General features: G+C 47.2%; 1 protein-coding gene across 1 annotated transcript in view; it reads left to right on the forward strand.

The window, feature by feature from the left end:
• LOC147118879 (uncharacterized) overlaps positions 1-20,771 on the forward strand; it is a 112,869-nt gene that overhangs the window by 7,445 nt on the left and 84,653 nt on the right. The window contains 2 exon segments of the mRNA XM_085983988.1: positions 15,872-16,205; positions 16,208-16,956. Of these exon segments, the coding sequence (XP_085840114.1) occupies positions 15,872-16,205; positions 16,208-16,956 (1,083 nt within the window).

A 20,771-nucleotide genomic window follows, 5' to 3' on the forward strand; every position in this document is an offset into this window, starting at 1 on the left:
TTTTTGCATAAGGAAAAATATCAAATCAAATGCAAGCAGATAAGAGAGTACATGGGAGGGGAAAACACACAAACAAATCATAACGACACAGTACTAACTAAGGCAAATACAGGCATCTTATACTCTACAAAGATCATCATGAAATAAGGAAACACACGGAACATCGAGGGACAACAATCTTATGTTCATTAATAAATAGACATTCTTATTATGAACACAGCTAGCTTTTGCTAGTTACTTTATTGAGCACATGTGGACTAGGTACAGTATCTGTAGAGGCTTCCATCTTGACTGCTGCCTTGTGGGTAGCCTAGTGCCTCATGGGTAATGTAGTCTTAATATATATACAGCTGGGTAGTGTAGTCTTAATACAGCTCTACACAGCTCTACGGCTCCACCTAGTGTCCACTATAGAATGACATGTTATTGATCGTTACATCCCCCTTTCTTTGAGGTTTAACAAAATCAATATCAATCAACTTTCAAGAAAACAATAAAGATAATATCAATAACACTTTTGTTAGTGCTCTATAAACATAAACATTTTCAAAACAGTCAACACATTTTCAAAGCTTTACATTGTACTCAAAGATTAAGTCTATCAGGCTTTTTTACTTCACGTGTGGATCTTCTCAACATGGGTAAGTCTGATGTGTCTTCATGAGATTGTTCTGGCGGTGAATGACAAGATGCAGTTGCGGCATTGTCATCAATCTGCTCTTGTATAGATCGAGGTCTCCTTGCGATCTTTGCTTGGAGAGGGTTCCAGTGTTTCCTTCACTCTTCATGCCATAACTCTCAATGTAGTCAATGCACTCTCGAAAAACTGCTGGCAGCTGGATCCCATCATACAACATAGTCCTCTCAGCAGCCTCAGCTAATGGAACACCAAAGATTGGCCTGAGCGAAGAAGGAGTATCCACCGGAACTGCTTCCTGCTCTGCTGCAGGCTTCTTCTTTTTCTTTTTCTCTTTCCACTGCTTAACAACATCTGCTGCGGTTATATCTTTGGACTTTTTCTCCTTGTGTTTTTCCTCTTTGTGCTTTTCTTCCTTTGGCTTCTCTTTGACCTTAAAGTCTTTTTCTTTCTTCTTGGAGAAACTAGGCTTTTTGAAGACATGGATACCCTTTGGCCTTTTCATCCTTGATGGGCTCTCTGCTTCATCACCTGAGTCATCTGGTCTGCTTATGGCACAGTTTATACGGTAGGCTCTCTTGACCAGTTCTAAGTCTTCACAAGCTTTGTCACCTAATAGTGAATCAAGTCTTTCAGCCACAACAGAAAACATGAGATGATGCACTTTGTCTTTGACTGTCACTTTAAGTCTGCATACACCTAAGCTATCTATTTTCTGTCCATTATAGCTCTTCAGTAGTACTGACTTTTTCTGTATTTTGGGCTTTTCTTTCATATTTTTTATGTCACTCATACTGATTAAGTTTGCTTTTGCCCCAGTGTCCAGTTTCAATGTAACTAATGCTCCATTTATCTGCAGTGGGATCATCCATTTGTCCACTTTTACTGCATTGACTTTATGTTCAGCATTGTCCATTTCTGAGGGCTGCACATTTTCTGTATCTTTTTTGATATCGTCACATGACACCATTCCTACAAAAAATGTCTCACTTAAATCAGTGTCCTCAATCACATTAACTTGTTGCCCTTTCGTTGTTTTTACTTTTGAAAAGCAGTTTGGCAAAGTGATTCTTTCCATTACACTTTGTGCACATTTTTCCAAATGCTGGGCATTGTCTTAACTGGTGTTTGTAACCACAGTGTTTACAATTAAAAATGTCATCCTCTGATTGCTTTTCATTTCTGTTCTGCCCATGTTTCTTCCCCTTGTAGGACACAGCACCGACAGCAGCATTGTCACTCATTACAATCGCATCATTATTGATTTCACTGAAAGTCTTCGCGTGCTTTCGAGCTAGCTCGCTGGCTTGGTATATTTTCACCGCATTTTCCAAATTTAGTTCAGTTTCTCTCGACAGACGTTCCCTGACTTTTTTATCATGAATACCAAACACAATCTGGTCACGAATCATGGATGATTTCAGCTCAGAGAAATTACATGTCTATGCTTTCAGTTTCAGATCAGTTATAAAGCTATCAAAAGTCTCATTTTGTTGCTGTGTCCGAGAACGGAAGATGTATCTTTCATACATCTCATTCTTTTGGGAGAGCATTGTGCATCAAATTTTTTTAGCACATCTTCTAATTTTTCTCTGTTCTCCGCTGGATTAAATACAAATGTATTAAATACCTCTATCGCCTGTGGGCCTGCAACCATGAGCAGCAACGCTATCTTCCTTGCATCTGGCTTCGTACCGAATCCGATGGCTGCAATGTAGAGTTCGAATTGTTGTTTAAAAGTCTGCCAATTGTAGTCGATTTTTTCTGTGAGTTTCAAATGCTCTGGTGGCTTCAAATTCTCCATGTCGCTTTTCACAATTTTCAGCAGATCTTCACCACCCTGGTGCCATCTTATGTTCATTAATAAATAAACATTCTTATTATGAACACAGCTAGCTTTTGCTAGACACTTTTATTGAGCCCATGTGGACTAGGTACTGTATCTGTAGAGGCTTCCATCTTGACTGCTGCCTTGTGGGTAGCCTAGTGCCTCATGGGTAATGTAGTCTTAATATATATACAGCTGGGTAGTGTAGTCTTAATACAGCTCTACACAGCTCTACGGCTCCACCTAGTGTCCACTATAGAATGGCACGTTATTGATCGTTACAAACAACTCATGTTAATTGTACCCTTAAATCCACCCCCTTATTAAACCTATCTAGATCTGATTGTGAAGGGCCAGAAACATGCTCACCAATCCCACCAGGAAGTGCAAGGTTTTGAAAACGAGTCTGTGTTTGGTCCTTTCAGGCGCTTCATCTCCACGTGGATCGTGGAGCCCCTGCGAGCTGCGCCACACCTCTCTCCTGAGGTGGGGGTCGGGGGCGGCTGGACACCGGCGGGCCTGGATGTCGGCGGGGTCGAGGATCGTCAGCTCGACCCTGGTCAGAGGAGCCTTGGGCTGGCTCCCATCGCTTCTTCAGTTTGTTTTTATCTCTTCTCCTTCCAACCGGGGTGGCTGGAAGGTTTCTTCTCTTGGGGTTTTTATTTTTTTGTTTCTTCTCCCAAGTTGGGTCGATGGCCTCTCGTTCCGGCAACGGCCCAGGGATGGTCGATGATCTCCCGATGTGTTTCACTGGGGCGGGACGCCGGCTTCGATATGGCCTTCTTGGTGTTGGCTTTCTTCTTCCTCCTGCGAGTGCCTGCTTCTTCTTCTGAGTGTCTGGATTCAAGCTCTCTCTCCCACCAGTGTCTGTGTTCAAGCTTTTTCTCCCCAACTGCCAAAAAGTCTTCCAGATATACCTTTCTCCCAGAAGCTTCCGTCTCCCGCCCAAAATCAGGTTAGTCTTTGTTTAACTTTTGGCAGGCTGGGAGCACAGTGGGGTAGTTATTATATTTTAAAATGTTCTCGATGGCCGGTAAAGGCCCATCTCTGGTCTGGAATGACCTTCATTGTTTTTAATGTCCTGCTGATCTCGTTATCTAGTCCTTGGTGTTGTTCTCATGAATATGAAATTGTCCCCTTTTGTCTGGGTCAACATTTTGATGGCCTCTGTCTCCAGGCCGATCTTGACTGGATCTGCATCTAATCCATATGCATACGTGTGGGTCTGGTTTCGTTCTCTCAGAAACGGCTTCCAGAACTTGCTGTGGGTTGAATCCACAAAGCTGTCTGAGGTTGTGCAGGAACCATTTTAAAGTGTCCCAATAAGCTGGTCACATGGTATGGTGGCCATTTTGTATGCCCCTTTTCCTGGGCTTCTTTTAAAACAGTCTTTAAAATCACAGCCTCTTCTGCCATTTGACCCTTATTAATACAAAGTCCAATTTTGCGAATCCTACACTCCCCCCTGATGATACTGTAACTTGCTTGAAGTATCATAATTCTGGGTGAGCAAAATTTTCTGACTTTCCACAATCTAACCATCCCCAGTATTTACCTATCTATGACCCCACGACACATGCATTTCCCATTTCAGAAAAATCTAGTGTACATTAAGCATCTATAGATGGCAATACCTTGGAGTTAAAAATCTAACAACTTACTTCCAGGCATGGAGGGGGTCCTTATACCCCCACATCACCTAGTGTATACACATTACTTTCTAATAATAACATCACTTCTAATAAAACTTCAATAATAAAATAAAGTACACACACAAAAAATTCAAAATGCACATGAATGCATATCAAAATAATACAGAGGAGGGAGGGAAAACTTTAACTTTATACAAAGCAGCAAAATCTAAACGGGTGTCTCTTCTTCTACCCGCACATAATGCTCCCTCCATTCCCCTCCATTCTCATACTTTTGCGAATGTTTGACCTTTTTACAGTGTACAAACAGTAAATAAACTACAATGACAACCTGGCACACTACAAGAATGTGGGAGGCTATCCTAATCTAGGAAGGGACTTCTATATTAGTGAACAGGTCCCACCACGGTGGGGTCACTATGTCCAATATGTCTGCCCCTATCTCTAAAGTCTTCTGCTCCAGTGTGTAGAAGTGTTTCTGTGAAACAACAACAGCTTTTAATATCTTGGTGAGGTGTTCAGGAAGAGGGGGAATGATATATCCAAAATGTGCAACGAATCGCTGCAGATCGGTGAAATTCTCTTTCACAGTGATGTGAACAGTGGAAGGTTCAGGAATGGGGACAATTCGCTCTTGGGCCACTTGAACCTCTGCCCTGGGCTTGAAACAGAAGCTGCTGTCACTAACCAGACACCAACCGTGCTGCCCATGTTGGTAGTGGGGCACTGCAGTGGTGACACAGTATGTCCCACCTCATATATATGCCACCTGCGGGGGCACATGGCCTTGTGCCATTGCCTCCATGGTGCAATTTATAGGCTTCGCGCCAGCAGTTCTGAACCCGCACTGTGGTTTTGAATGGGCATTCAAGTGCTGGGGACACAGGATAATGTGTGCTCCCCGGCTCCGGCACCCCGAGAGGTTGGTACCAGTCATTGCATGCTCCCATCGAATGATGTAAGGTGGGACCCCTGTGTAGCGAATGTGCGCACCCCCCTGAATGACTCCAATGTTCTCCACCCTGTATACCGGGGCGGGTTTTGCTGTCTTTCCCATCACCGGCATTCTTACCACTATACCCATAATGGTGTGATTAGACCGTCCACAGTCCACTGGGACTGGGTAGGCCTCTGAAGCTAGTCTGAGCTGGCACGGACTCAATGTATTCTCAAAAGGGTGGAGGGCTGCGATGTGCTTGTTGCTGATCCAGGAGGGGACTAAACCTTGCTTTAAATCCTCCAGATTACTGCGGCCCTCGCCCAGTAACCACGCCCCGTATAGCACACAAGCTTTGTTCTGCGCAGCCTGATCGGACGCATTCCGATTCTCCCTGATGAGAGCATTTACCGTTCTGGCGTGTTTCTCCAGCTCAGCTATTATCTCTTTTAAGTGTAGTGTCATGGCCTGGTCCTCATGTAACTCAGAACCCACTACCTTATTCTCATCAGTCAGTATCTTTCTTAACTGTGTTTTTAAACCATTAATTTGGGTTTGCAGCTCCACATCATCCAGTGTGTTGATGACGGAAGTTCCTGTATTAAAAGCTGTGAAAATATCATTTACTGCACCCCTTCTTTGTCTTCCTATTCTGTCCAAGACCTCATGTGGTGTGGTGTACAATTCGGCTCTGTCGACATCGGCAAAGTCGAATTCGTAAAACTGTTTAAACATGTTTGTTAACAGGACCTGGTATAATTGCCCCATTTCCCTGGGGCACCACTCTGGCAATCGTACCTCGGTGAGGTTTCAAATCACCGAAGCCACCGCGTAGTGCACCCCTTGGTACAGCACCTGACCTGTGGGTACCAATACCAATCCGTTCCCGGGTCCCTTTGTTGTGGTGGGCACCCTTCCTTGAGGGCTTTAGCTACCGGAACTGTGGGCAGGGGCTTGCGGGGTCGGGTGATGAGCTCAGTCATGTTTACTGGGATCTGAGAGTATGGGACTCCGCACGCCCGTGTGCTGACGTCCCACCTCATTCCTTGTCCAGCATCCTGCCACTGTCTTTGGAAAAAGATGGAGATGCCTGTGGGGCAAGCGCGTTCTGAACCCCACATACAGATGTAGATCCCCTCATCTGGTTCCCACCATTTGTCCCAACAGACACTCAACACCCCGTGAGTTCCCGTTATTGTCCGATGGGTGTTGTTACCCAATCTCTCCCATTCCACAGTGGAGTTCTTCATGGTGCTGCTTAACTTGCGCAGCCGCCACCAACGGTCCAAAGGTACATGTCCCAAACAGTTCAAGCAAATCTTCTTGCCCACAGTGACGCTGATCCTGGGTGCAATGATCCGCACCCTAGGGCACATCAGAGACGTTTCTCTGTACGCAAACCCCGTCTGGCTGGAGTATTCAGTAGAGTTCGACCCCAGCCAGCCTGGCCATCTCCCTTCATGGAAGTAGGCAGTGGTCTCTCAGCGTCCCGTGGGCCGGTTCCGTCAGTCGCGATGGGGCCTCTATTTCCAGAGCACCCATAAATTGTGGGGTCCTTGGTGCGGCCCCAATAGGCCCAGCTCCATCCGATTATCACGAACGCGACGAGGATCCCTCTCATCTTTCTCCTGGTTCCTGCAATAAATCAAACAATATAGCCAGGCTCCTGAGAGATTCTGGCTTAGGTGACGGCATGATTGGATCTTTCGACCTCGATCCAAAAACACACATACTGGGCAGATTTTAAAACTACTTAAACTCTAATCATTTTAATATTTACACACCTTAAACTTAAACCTGAATTATGTACAGTGCCGCCCGTCCCCGGGCGGCTTGCCTAATCCCTGATTGGACTGCAGCTCACCGCTCCCTGTGGTGGGGCTGCAGTGACCTGTGGCTCGGGTTCCCCGCAGCCTTTTGCTGTTAATCGGGGACTGTTTTTTCATGGATTTCTGAAGTCGGCGTCTACTGAGAACGGGGGAATTGGGCCAAGGTTTTACAGGCTGAGACGTTCGAGTCGACCTGCGAAAAGGTACTTTGGGCGTGGCTCCCTTAGTGAGTGGACGTTCGGGTGGGACTTTAGCTCTCACAGTCCATGGCTCTTCCACAACTGTAGGCTTCGGCTCCCTTCCCTCAGGCTCCGCCCCTTTGGGATTTGGGCAGGCTCCCTTGGCGAGTGGACCTTCGGGTGGGACTTCAGCTCTCACAGCCCGTGGCTCTTCCACGACTGTGGGCTTCGGCTCCCTCCCCTCAGGCTCCACCCCTTCAGGATTTGGGCCTGTGGCAGATGGCTCCTCCTCACCTGTCCCTACAGGTGGAGAATCTCTGCCCCCAATTTCTACCTCCCCCACACTCGAGTTGAGGGCGGGATCTCCGTCCTCCGGCTCCACCTCTTCCAGAATCGTGTCGAGGGCGGGACCTTGTTGTTCGGGCCCTTCCTCGTCCGAGTCCCAGGCCATCGGGGAAACCTCCCCCCAGGTGGGCGGGACAGCTTCTCCTTCCAAGCAGGCTACGATGCCAGCTTGTGTGGTCTGTGACTCATCGCGCGCCTCAGGCTAAGGATCTTTATCCTCAGGCCTGGCTTCGGTTGCTGATGCTCTTGCACCCAGTTTAAACAGTTTGCACTGATTGATGTGAAACCATTTAGTGCGCCGGGGCAACTTCACTGCGTATACCATGGGGCTGACCTTGCCTACAATCTTGTAGGGTCCCCTGTACAGTGGTTCTGAACTCCCCACTCAGGCAGAGTCTCCTACCATGACCTTATCTCCTACTTCCCACTCCTGGGCTCCGGTGGTGGGGATCGATAGATCTTGCACCGATTCCCGCCTGGCCTTATCTATGGCTCTCTCACCGGCGCGGATGGTCAGACCCAGGAATTTTACTTCCTGCTGGCCGATCCGTGCCTTCTTTGGGTTTACTTTGAAACCCTTTCTTCCTAACAGCTCCAATAACTCGGCCAATAGTGGGCCATGCTCTTCTCTCGAGTCTGTGAACAGGAGCAGGTCGTCCACATACTGCACTAGCTGATTGGGCTGGCTGAACTCTTTTAAACTCCCTGTCATGCATTGATGGAAAATGCTGGGGCTGTTGTGGAAACCCTGTGGCAAGCAGTTCCAGGTGTACTGTTGCCCTTTAAACGTAAAGGCAAACTTGTACTGATCCTCCCTCCGTAAAGGGATGGACCAAAGCCCATTAGAAATATCCAGTACCGTGAATGTGGGCGCGGATGCTGGAATACTTCCTATCAGGTCGGCAACTGCTGCTACTGTCGGCGCGCAGGCTGGGATGTTGCTATTGAGGACTCTGTAGTCCACCGTGGCTCTCCAGGAATCGTCCGGCTTCCTCACCGGCCATAACGGAGAGTTCACATGGGTGACTATCGGTCTCAACACGCCCTGCTGCACCAGTGAAGATATTGCTGTCTCCATGTCGGGCTCCGCTTCCCTGGGGAAGTTGTACTGTTTTTAGGGTCGGGCCATGGGTCCCCGTCTACGCTAACCTCAAACCCGGTGACCCTCCCGCAATCATGCTTGTGAGTGGCAAATGTCGTCAGGTGGTCGCACACGAATGTCTGCAAATCTTGTGGGACGCCCGTGACCATGAGCTAGCGGTCGTAGCCCTCTTTTGGCTTCACGGTACACAGGGTCCCCCTTTCTCCTTCCCCTGGGATGACGACTACCTGGCCTGGCTCACCCTTACCCGCTCCCCAAAGACAATGGTTTCTTAGGTCCACAAGGATCCCATGTTCGACCAAGAAATCGGACCTGAGGATCCCTTTCCCATTCTCCACCTCCCACTTCATCAGTATACACCTCCACTTGGTGCGGAGTGGTCCTAAATGGAGAGGGGAATGGAATGTGTGCCAGCCTGTTCCTTGCCTGTGAAGCCCGACAGAATATATGGAACCCCGGTGGACAGAGGCGAGGTGGCGGGGTTATCTGTGTGGATCACGGTGCACGATGCCCCCGTATCCAACAAATAGGTCCCTTTTACCTCCTGCACTTCCATCTCCACGAGGGATCGCCTCCATATATCATATCGCAGCGCACACAAGTAAACGGGCTGCACCGGCTCTAGTCACTTGGGTACAGTGGTCGGGGTTTCGGGAGCGACAAGACCGGTGGTGACAGCTATTTTCCCCTGCGAAATCATCAGAGACCGCATTGTCTCTAAAATTGATTCGATCGCAGCGGGATCCATAACTGCACCAGCTCCTTGTGCTGGGGCAGGAGCTGCGGCTTGGGTTTGGGCTGGTGCTGTGGCGGCGGTCTGGGCTTGGGCTTGGGCTGGGGGAAATCTCCCTTTATTATCCTTCCACGGATTTCTACAGTCCTTGCGCCAATGTCCATCCTTCCCACACCCGTGGCAATTGAGCTTGGCTTGGACAGGGCGATTCCCCTCCTGACGCCACTCCTTCTTGCTTGGGGCTGCGGGTTTTGCCTCATGCACCTTTCCCTTCTGGGGCGGTGTTTCCTGATCTCTACAATTCTTGTACGCTACATTAAGCTGATGGAGTACCGTCTCCTCCGTGATGCCGGGACCTTGGGGATCGAACCAAGATCTGGCTAGGGCCCGTATCTCTGGCAAGCTGTTGGTAACCAAGCAATGGAGCCAATGAACCCGCTGTTCGTTGCTCATTAGAGCCCGTTCAGGCACACCCGGACAGCTGCGTCGATACACTGGCCACAGCCTTTCTGCGAAAACCCGTGGGGGTTCTCCAGATAGCTGCACGGTCCCTTCTACACGGTCAAATGGACTGCCGTCATCCACTCCCATCACTTCTAAAACTTCCTCCCTGAGATCCGCATACCCTTTCCGTCCCCTCTTACTATCCTCTGAGAGGCACTGAAGGATTGTGCAATCCAGGGAGAAAAGCAAGTTTCACCTGTTCCTGATCATCACAGTCATTAATGGCTGCTGTTTCCTCTATCTCCCTGAAATGAAGCGAGGGATCTCCCTTTACTGTGAGTCATGCGAGGTGGCTCACCATGGACCTTAATTGCGGGCCAGCGTAGGGCACCACGAGTTGGTTCTGGTGGGGTCCGATACTGCCATCGGCAGCATTGGGACCGAACCTCTGGTGCCGAGCGGGACACATTGGTGCCGGTCCCGGCTTTGCGACCAGTGGTTCTTCCACACACTCCACCTCGGCTACCTCCTCTTTCACTACCCCCTCCTTTTCCGGCCAAGTCTCACTATAGCTCGGCGGTGCTGAGGGCTCGGTGGCTGGTACCACAATTACCTCAGCTGGAATCGGCTGTTTTGATTCCTTTAAAAAGTCCATGTGACTAGCTTTTGGGCTGACGAGACACACCATGCCTTTTGCCTTAACCAGGGCCGTTCTTAGGTTCTCTATGGTCTTTTGGCAGGGGCCGTGGCCTGTGCTCTCGAACCTGTGTTCGAGGGCTAGCTTGTAAGCTGCCTTAACCTCCACTACTCTCTCCTCCTGCGCTCTTAGCTGTTGTGCGAGGCGGGCGTTTTTCTCCCGTATCCTCGTTTCATTAATCTTTGCCTCAGTAACCTGGCACTCCAGGTACTCTATCCTGGCCTGCTGTTGACTAGCTACCACTTGGCATTCCTGATTCAGCGCGTGAAGCGCTGTGATGACTTTTTCCCCACCCATGGCCTTTTCCTCTATCTCTGCTGCCTGGGTTGTGATCTTGGCTGCCTGTGCTGCAACGACCCGGTCCAAGATCTGGACCTGCTTCTTGTAACACATCAGCCACACTGCCTTCTCCACTGACTTCTTATGCTCTTTGCTCTCTGTCCACCTGATGGCTGCGTCCACCGGACGCCCATCCAGCAAGAGATCGGAAATCCACTGTTTAGTGAGATTTACCTTGCCAAAGACATAATCCGCTATCCTCTCATCCATTGCATTTTGACCATTCAAACTTGGATCTACTACATTGCAATCCTGCTGCCAGAGTCCTGCCACAGTCGCCATTTTCTGTAAGGGGTTTTCCTGAGAGATTTCCCTGAGGTTTCTCTCTCTAGAGGCCTCTCTCTCTTGCACAGTAAAACCTTGAGTGGTTCGACCCACTCGCCCCTTAGATTCTATACTCTGGACTTTGGGGCAGGAACTACAATGTAGAGAAAACTCTTGTAGACCAAGTTTGATGAAACAAAATGAAAATTTTTTGCATAAGGAAAAATATCAAATCAAATGCAAGCAGATAAGAGAGTACATGGGAGGGGAAAACACACAAACAAATCATAACGACACAGTACTAACTAAGGCAAATACAGGCATCTTATGCTCTACAAAGATCATCATGAAATAAGGAAACACACGGAACATCGAGGGACAACAATCTTATGTTCATTAATAAATAGACATTCTTATTATGAACACAGCTAGCTTTTGCTAGTTACTTTATTGAGCACATGTGGACTAGGTACAGTATCTGTAGAGGCTTCCATCTTGACTGCTGCCTTGTGGGTAGCCTAGTGCCTCATGGGTAATGTAGTCTTAATATATATACAGCTGGGTAGTGTAGTCTTAATACAGCTCTACACAGCTCTACGGCTCCACCTAGTGTCCACTATAGAATGACATGTTATTGATCGTTACATCCCCCTTTCTTTGAGGTTTAACAAAATCAATATCAATCAACTTTCAAGAAAACAATAAAGATAATATCAATAACACTTTTGTTAGTGCTCTATAAACATAAACATTTTCAAAACAGTCAACACATTTTCAAAGCTTTACATTGTACTCAAAGATTAAGTCTATCAGGCTTTTTTACTTCACGTGTGGATCTTCTCAACATGGGTAAGTCTGATGTGTCTTCATGAGATTGTTCTGGCGGTGAATGACAAGATGCAGTTGCGGCATTGTCATCAATCTGCTCTTGTATAGATCGAGGTCTCCTTGCGATCTTTGCTTGGAGAGGGTTCCAGTGTTTCCTTCACTCTTCATGCCATAACTCTCAATGTAGTCAATGCACTCTCGAAAAACTGCTGGCAGCTGGATCCCATCATACAACATAGTCCTCTCAGCAGCCTCAGCTAATGGAACACCAAAGATTGGCCTGAGCGAAGAAGGAGTATCCACCGGAGCTGCTTCCTGCTCTGCTGCAGGCTTCTTCTTTTTCTTTTTCTTTTTCCACTGCTTAACAACATCTGCTGCGGTTATATCTTTGGACTTTTTCTCCTTGTGTTTTTCCTCTTTGTGCTTTTCTTCCTTTGGCTTCTCTTTGACCTTAAAGTCTTTTTCTTTCTTCTTGGAGAAACTAGGCTTTTTGAAGACATGGATACCCTTTGGCCTTTTCATCCTTGATGGGCTCTCTGCTTCATCACCTGAGTCATCTGGTCTGCTTATGGCACAGTTTATACGGTAGGCTCTCTTGACCAGTTCTAAGTCTTCACAAGCTTTGTCACCTAATAGTGAATCAAGTCTTTCAGCCACAACAGAAAACATGAGATGATGCACTTTGTCTTTGACTGTCACTTTAAGTCTGCATACACCTAAGCTATCTATTTTCTGTCCATTATAGCTCTTCAGTAGTACTGACTTTTTCTGTATTTTGGGCTTTTCTTTCATATTTTTTATGTCACTCATACTGATTAAGTTTGCTTTTGCCCCAGTGTCCAGTTTCAATGTAACTAATGCTCCATTTATCTGCAGTGGGATCATCCATTTGTCCACTTTTACTGCATTGACTTTATGTTCAGCATTGTCCATTTCTGAGGGCTGCACATTTTCTGTATCTTTTTTGATATCGTCACATGACACCATTCCTACAAAAAATGTCTCACTTAAATCAGTGTCCTCAATCACATTAACTTGTTGCCCTTTCGTTGTTTTTACTTTTGAAAAGCAGTTTGGCAAAGTGATTCTTTCCATTACACTTTGTGCACATTTTTCCAAATGCTGGGCATTGTCTTAACTGGTGTTTGTAACCACAGTGTTTACAATTAAAAATGTCATCCTCTGATTGCTTTTCATTTCTGTTCTGCCCATGTTTCTTCCCCTTGTAGGACACAGCACCGACAGCAGCATTGTCACTCATTACAATCGCATCATTATTGATTTCACTGAAAGTCTTCGCGTGCTTTCGAGCTAGCTCGCTGGCTTGGTATATTTTCACCGCATTTTCCAAATTTAGTTCGGTTTCTCTCGACAGACGTTCCCTGACTTTTTTATCATGAATACCAAACACAATCTGGTCACGAATCATGGATGATTTCAACTCAGAGAAATTACATGTCTGTGCTTTCAGTTTCAGATCAGTTATAAAGCTATCAAAAGTCTCATTTTGTTGCTGTGTCCGAGAACGGAAGATGTATCTTTCATACGTCTCATTCTTTTTGGGAGAGCATTGTGCATCAATTTTTTTTAGCACATCTTCTAATTTTTCTCTGTTCTCCGCTGGATTAAATACAAATGTATTAAATACCTCTATCGCCTGTGGGCCTGCAACCATGAGCAGCAACGCTATCTTCCTTGCGTCTGGCTTCGTACCGAATCCGATGGCTGCAATGTAGAGTTCGAATTGTTGTTTAAAAGTCTGCCAATTGTCGTCGATTTTTTCTGTGAGTTTCAAATGCTCTGGTGGCTTCAAATTCTCCATGTCGCTTTTCACAATTTTCAGCAGATCTTCACCACCCTGGTGCCATCTTATGTTCATTAATAAATAAACATTCTTATTATGAACACAGCTAGCTTTTGCTAGACACTTTTATTGAGCCCATGTGGACTAGGTACTGTATCTGTAGAGGCTTCCATCTTGACTGCTGCCTTGTGGGTAGCCTAGTGCCTCATGGGTAAAGTAATCTTAATATATATACAGCTGGGTAGTGTAGTCTTAATACAGCTCTACACAGCTCTACGGCTCCACCTAGTGTCCACTATAGAATGGCATGTTATTGATCGTTACAAACAACTCATGTTAATTGTACCCTTAAATCCACCCCCTTATTAAACCTATCTAGATCTGATTGTGAAGGGCCAGAAACATGCTCACCAATCCCACCAGGAAGTGCAAGGTTTTGAAAACGAGTCTGTGTTTGGTCCTTTCAGGCGTTTCATCTCCACGTGGATCGTGGAGCCCCTGCGAGCTGCGCCACACCTCTCTCCTGAGGTGGGGGTCGGGGGCGGCTGGACACCGGCGGGCCTGGATGTCGGCGGGGTCGAGGATCGTCGGCTCGACCCTGGTCTGAGGAGCCTTGGGCTGGCTCCCATCGCTTCTTCAGTTTGTTTTTATCTCTTCTCCTTCCAACCGGGGTGGCTGGAAGGTTTCTTCTCTTGGGGTTTTTATTTTTTTGTTTCTTCTCCCAAGTTGGGTCGATGGCCTCTCGTTCCGGCAACGGCCCAGGGATGGTCGATGATCTCCCGATGTGTTTCACTGGGGCGGGACGCCGGCTTCGATATGGCCTTCTTGGTGTTGGCTTTCTTCTTCCTCCTGCGAGTGCCTGCTTCTTCTTCTGAGTGTCTGGATTCAAGCTCTCTCTCCCACCAGTGTCTGTGTTCAAGCTTTTTCTCCCCAACTGCCGAAAAGTCTTCCAGATATACCTTTCTCCCAGAAGCTTCCATCTCCCGCCCAAAATCAGGTTAGTCTTTGTTTAACTTTTGGCAGGCTGGGAGCACAGTGGGGTAGTTATTATATTTTAAAATGTTCTCGATGGCCGGTAAAGGCCCATCTCTGGTCTGGAATGACCTTCATTGTTTTTAATGTCCTGCTGATCTCGTTATCTAGTCCTTGGTGTTGTTCTCATGAATATGAAATTGTCCCCTTTTGTCTGGGTCAACATTTTGATGGCCTCTGTCTCCAGGCCGATCTTGACTGGATCTGCATCTAATCCATATGCATACGTGTGGGTCTGGTTTCGTTCTCTCAGAAACGGCTTCCAGAACTTGCTGTGGGTTGAATCCACAAAGCTGTCTGAGGTTGTGCAGGAACCATTTTAAAGTGTCCCAATAAGCTGGTCACATGGCATGGTGGCCATTTTGTATGCCCTTTTCCTGGGCTTCTTTTAAAACAGTCTTTAAAATCACGGCCTCTGCTGCCATTTGACCCTTATTAATACAAAGTCCAATTTTGCGAATCCTACACACGAAAGAGGCAACAGTGCTCATTGGCTGCCCAGGAAAGTCCTATTTAGATTAAACTCCTTCACCCAGAGTGTGGTGAGAATGTGGAACTTGCTGCCACAGGGAGTAGTTGAGGTGAAGAGCAGGGATGTATTTAAGGGGAAGCTGGATAAACACATGGGAGAAAGGAATAGAAGGAGATGCTGATAGGGTGAGATGAAGAGAAATGGGAGGAGGCTCGTGTGGAGCATAAACACCACATGGACCAGTTGGGCCAATTGGCCTGTTTCTGTGCTGTACAATCTATGTAATTCTATGTAATAAGAGAGGAAAGAATGTTCCATAGAAACTGGAATTATCTGTTCTGCATTTTTATCCTGAACTTACAGTGATGACTTTTGTAAACTGCTTTTACAGGGAATATCATCAGTCTTTGAATGTGGAAGGAGAAATGTTTGCCTGTTCTATCTGTGGGAAAAGATTTCAAACATCAGTGTGAGTGGAAAAGTACCGAGACACACACACCCGAGTGAGAGTGTTCCTGTGCATTGATTGTGGAAAGAGCTTTAACCAGTTACACAGCCTGAAAAAACATCGCCCCATTCACAGCGGGGAGAAACCGTACACGTGTTCTGTGTATGGACGAAGCTTCAACTGTTCGTCCAACCTGGAGAGACACAAGGACACCCGCACCACAGAGAAACCGTGGCAATGTGGGGACTGTGGGAAGGGATTCAATTACCCATCTGAGTTGGAAACTCATCGACGCAGTCACACTGGGGAGAGGCCATTCATCTGCTCCATGTGTGGGACGGGATTCACTCAGTCATCCAAACTGCTGAGACACCAGCAAGTTAACACTGGGGAGAGGCCATTCACCTGTTCTGAGTGTGGGAAGGGATTCACTCAGTCATCCCAACTGCTAACACACCAGCGAGTTCACACTGATGAGAGACCGTTCACTTGCCCCGTGTGTGGGAAGGGATTCACTTGTTCATCCAGCTTTATTGAACACCAACTTGTGCACTCTGATAAGAGACCGTTTAAATGTTCCGACTGTGAGAAGAGCTTTAAATGCACAAAAGATCTGTTGAGACACCAACGCACTCACACGGGGAGAGACCGTTCATCTGCCCGGTCTGTAGGAAGGGATTCACTTGTTCATCCAGCCTCCTTGAACATCAATTTGTTCACTCTGATAAGAGACAATTTAATTGTGCTGACTGTGAGCAGAGCTTTAAACACACAAAGGATCTGTTGAGACACCAACGCACTCACACTGGGGAGAGACCGTTCACCTGCTCTGTGTGTGGGAAGGGATTCACTTATTCATCGAACTTAATTGAGCATCAACTTGTTCACTCTGACAAGAGACCATTTCAATGTTTTGACTGTGAGAAGAGCTTTAAGCGCACAAATGACCTGCTAAAACACCAACGTACTCATACTGGGGAGAGGCCATTCAGCTGTTCTGTCTGTGAGAAGGGATTCACTTGTTCATCCAGCCTCATTGAACACCAACTTGTTCACTCTGATAAGAGACCATTTAAATATTCTGACTGTGAGAAGAGCTTTAAAAGCACAAAGGATCTGTTCAGACACCTACGCACTCACACTGGGGAGAGGCCATTCACCTGCTCCGTCTGTGGGAAGGGATTCACTGATTCATCCAACCTGCTGATACACCAGCCTGTTCACACTGGGGAGAAGCCTTTCACCTGCTCCGTGTGTGGGAAGGGATTCACTCGTTCATGCAACTTGCTGACACACCAGCGAGTTCACACTAGGGAGAGGCCATTCACTTGCTCCGAGTGTGGGAAGGGATTCAGTCAGTCATCCACCCTACTGAGACACCAGCAAGTTCACAAGTGACTGCAGGGGTTGGATTCTGCTTTTATTGCTGCTGTTAATCACATTCAGGACTGTTCACTCTGTGACAGTTGGGGTTTGTTTCTGCTGATGTTAATAACCCTATAACTGGGCTGGAGTTTAATATTCTGGATAAATATCAAATAAATCAGCTTTGTTTCAAACACACTTTGTGTCGAGTCTGTGATGTCTCCATGATAAGAGGAGACTAATTCATGTCCTGTTACTGACTGCTCCATTTTTGGGCCGTTTCTCCTTTCTTATTCTGGATTATTTCGGTTCTGATCTAATTGGCCTTCTACCATCCTGGGAGTCCCATGGTACAACGATAATGGAGTTGTTGACTAATCACAGTGATCAATCGCTATCAATGAGTCTACAACAGACCCAGACATGAGGTGAGGAAAAACCCAGTGGTGGAGGGCTTTAGGAGCCATCGGACCAAAGTCACCTCTTCCTCCCGAGCATTCTACACCGACCACACGTCATGTCTCAAATTACTCACACACTGTGTCCCAAAATCTTATTCTATGAATGAAATCGGCCCAATTTACATTTGAATGAATCAACACTAACTGCTTCCACCATCTCCCGAGGGAGCCTGTCCCAGAGATTGACCACTCACTCACTGAAATATTGTTTCCACAGATTGGATTTGAATTTACCCCCTTCAAGCGCAGGCCGTGTCCTCTGGTTCTACTGTTCTGGACAGGGTGAAATAACATGTCGTGCTCTACATTATCCAGTCCCTTTAGAATCCTAAAAACAGCAATACTATCACCTCTCCACCTTCTCTTTCCAGTGTGAACAGGTGCAGTTTACATAACCTGGACATGTTGGCTCGATACTCAGTTAAATTCTGACACAAACCCTTTGATGCTTCTTAAATTGCATTAACCGACACTTCACAGAATGCTAGAATGATACAGCACAGAAGGAGGCCATTCGGCCCATCGTGCCTGTGTGGCTCTCTGAAAGATCCATCCAATTACAAAAGCAAAATACTGCGGATGCTGGAAATCAGAAATAAAGAGAGAAAATGCTGGAAATCCTCAGCAGGTCAGGCAGCGCCTGTGGAGAGAGAAACAGAGTTAACGGTTCAGGTCACTGACCTTCCGTCAGAACCTTTCATCACACATTATAATCTAATGTATTACTCACTCTGGTTTAAGCTTATATTGTGGTTAATAACGGCAAACTCTGTTGTTTCTCCTGACCTGATTACAGTTTCCAACCAGTCGATTCAGTGGAATGTCCTATCAGTGTTGCCATGGCAACCTGTCTGTAGTGAAATCCCCATTTGACTTCTTGAAAGTGCAAAGTAACTGCGGACACACCAACACACTCACACTGGGGAGAGACCGTTCACCTGCTCCGTGTGTGGGAAGGGATTCAGTCGATCATCCAACCTGCGGACATACCAGCAAGTTCACACTGGGGAGAGGCTGTTCACCTGCTCCGTGTGTGGGGAGGGATTCAGTCTATCATCCAACGTGCTGACACACCAACACACTCACAGTGGGGAGAGGCCGTTCACCTGCTCCGTGTGGGAAGGGCTTCAGTCTATCATCCAACCTACTGAGACACCAGCGAGTTCACACTGGGGAGAGGCGTTCACCTGCTCCGTGTGTGGGAAGGGATTCAGTCTATCATCCAACCTGCTGACACACCAGCGAGTTCACAAGTGACTGCAGGGGTTGGATTCTGCTGTTATTGCTGCTGTTAATCACATCCAGGGCTGAACCATGTTCATTCTGACAGCTGGGGTTTGTTTCAGCTGATGTTAGTAACCCCTATAACTGGGCTGGAGTTTAATCTGTATCAATGTCAAATAAATGAGCTTTGTTTCACACACACGCAGTGTGTCGAGTCCTTGATATCTCGACAATAAGACGAGCTGATTGAGGACTTGTTACAAACTGAGTGGAATCCACCTGAGAACTGAGATCCCACAACTTGTTAAAAGATGGATCTACAAGATGTCCAAGTCTGACAGGACAGAAAATTCTATTATATCACAGGGTCCACTTCAGCCATCCAGGGCAGTGAGCCCCTGTAACATTGGATTTTAACCTATGGGAAATATTCTGATAATCTGTTATTGTCACGGGGCAAAGTAGCCTTGTTACTTTAACATCAATTTAATCAAACTCAATGGACAATCCGATCTCCAAAGGGAAACGTCTCCTTAAAGCTGACGGTGTCGGCAGTTCTACAGCTCATTTCTCAGTGTGAGCATGTCAGAGTGAAAAGCTTTAACAACAGCCGATGTTTCACAAAGGGAGACCTCACCAGACCAAAGGTCATTGGTGGAGTTTAATGGGCTGTTTGTGTCACTGGGCTACAGGAGGCCATTTTTAACAGAAGGAAAACTGGTCACAGCAAACAGTGAGTTTAACAGACTGTCCCTGGTCCACTCGAATCCCCACCTTCTCTCTCTCTCACTATTTATGGGCACTGCTGCAGTAATTCCTCCTCTGACCTTTCCTCTCTTGTACCTCCTACACCCCTAATACACGGCCCGACACAATCTCCCTTCCCCTACATCCTCACTGTGCTGGAATCCACACCAGTCTCCCCATCTGCTCCTTGTTCTCTCCCTGGATCCTAAAACTACTGAACTCACTCTTCCCCTGCTGAAGTCTACAGGCTCTTAAACTGAAGCTTGGTGTCCCTCAGTCCCGACTCCTTGATTTACCTCCCCTTCTCTCCTCCTCTTTCCCCTTGGTTGTGTTCCACTCTCTGGGCCTTGGGCCTTCCCCGGGGATTCTCAGTATGAAGAGGTGGGATGTGTTTGGAGACAGGGTGTCCCGGCTCTCCACCTTTAAAGGGACAAGGAGACGACCAGCTGGGCTGAATGGCCCTGTGTGATGAAATATATTCCATTCATCACTGCCTGTTTTCTGTGACTTGTAACTGCCTGCTTTCTGTGTCTTTTCCCTTCCCCCAGTCCTCATGTATTATGTATTGGAATGTGCTGGAACTGGTTGTGTGCAGGGCTCCGCCCATACCTGGCTCCTTTGTAATCTAACTTCAGTCGGGCATCAGCCTCCTGAAGGTAGACATCTCTCTATTTTACGTGTTATGTTCTGAGTTAATAAAAGCCTTACTTTTGTTCTGCTAACTTCGAGTCTCGGAATAATTGAGGCACATCAATTTTATTAACTCAATTTTCAACACTATGGATCAACTCCTGAAACCCGAACGTTTGGATTTGGATCAACATGCTCCGGACGCATCAGCACGCTTCGCACACTGGTTTGACTGTATGGAATTCTTCCTGGACAATTCCGCAGCCGTCAAAGACGCTACGGACACTGCGAAGATGAGACTCGGAATGCTACGGAATTGGGTAAGCCACCGGGTTTACCCCCTCATCCAAGACGCCGATACGTACCTGGCCGCCTGCAACACCTTAAAGGCGCATTACCAGCAGCCTACGAATGAGGTGTATGCTAGGCATCTACTCGCTACTCGCGCACAGCGACCTGGGGAATCGGTGGAGGAGTTCCTAAGCATCCTGAAAAAGCTTGGCAAGGACTGTAAGTGCTGAGATGTAAAAGCCGCAGTGTACACCGACGAGCTTGTTCGCGATGCCTTTATCACAGGCCTCAGCTCCACTCACATCCGGCAAAGAGTGCTGGAAAAAACGGAGTTGGACCTGAAACAGGCTGCGGACACCGCGCGGTCCCTGGAGATGGCCCAGAGAAACTCGGACGCCTACTCTTCAGCCCACGCCACCCACGCCGCCACGTGTGCGCCGCCATCTTGGAAGGCATCTTCCCCGCCCGGCAGCCCAACACCGG

The sequence above is a fragment of the Somniosus microcephalus genome, chromosome 4, assembly GCF_052327205.1.
Source record: "Somniosus microcephalus isolate GS21.2 chromosome 4, FLI_Smic_1.0, whole genome shotgun sequence".
NCBI classification, from domain to species: Eukaryota; Metazoa; Chordata; class Chondrichthyes; order Squaliformes; family Somniosidae; genus Somniosus; species Somniosus microcephalus.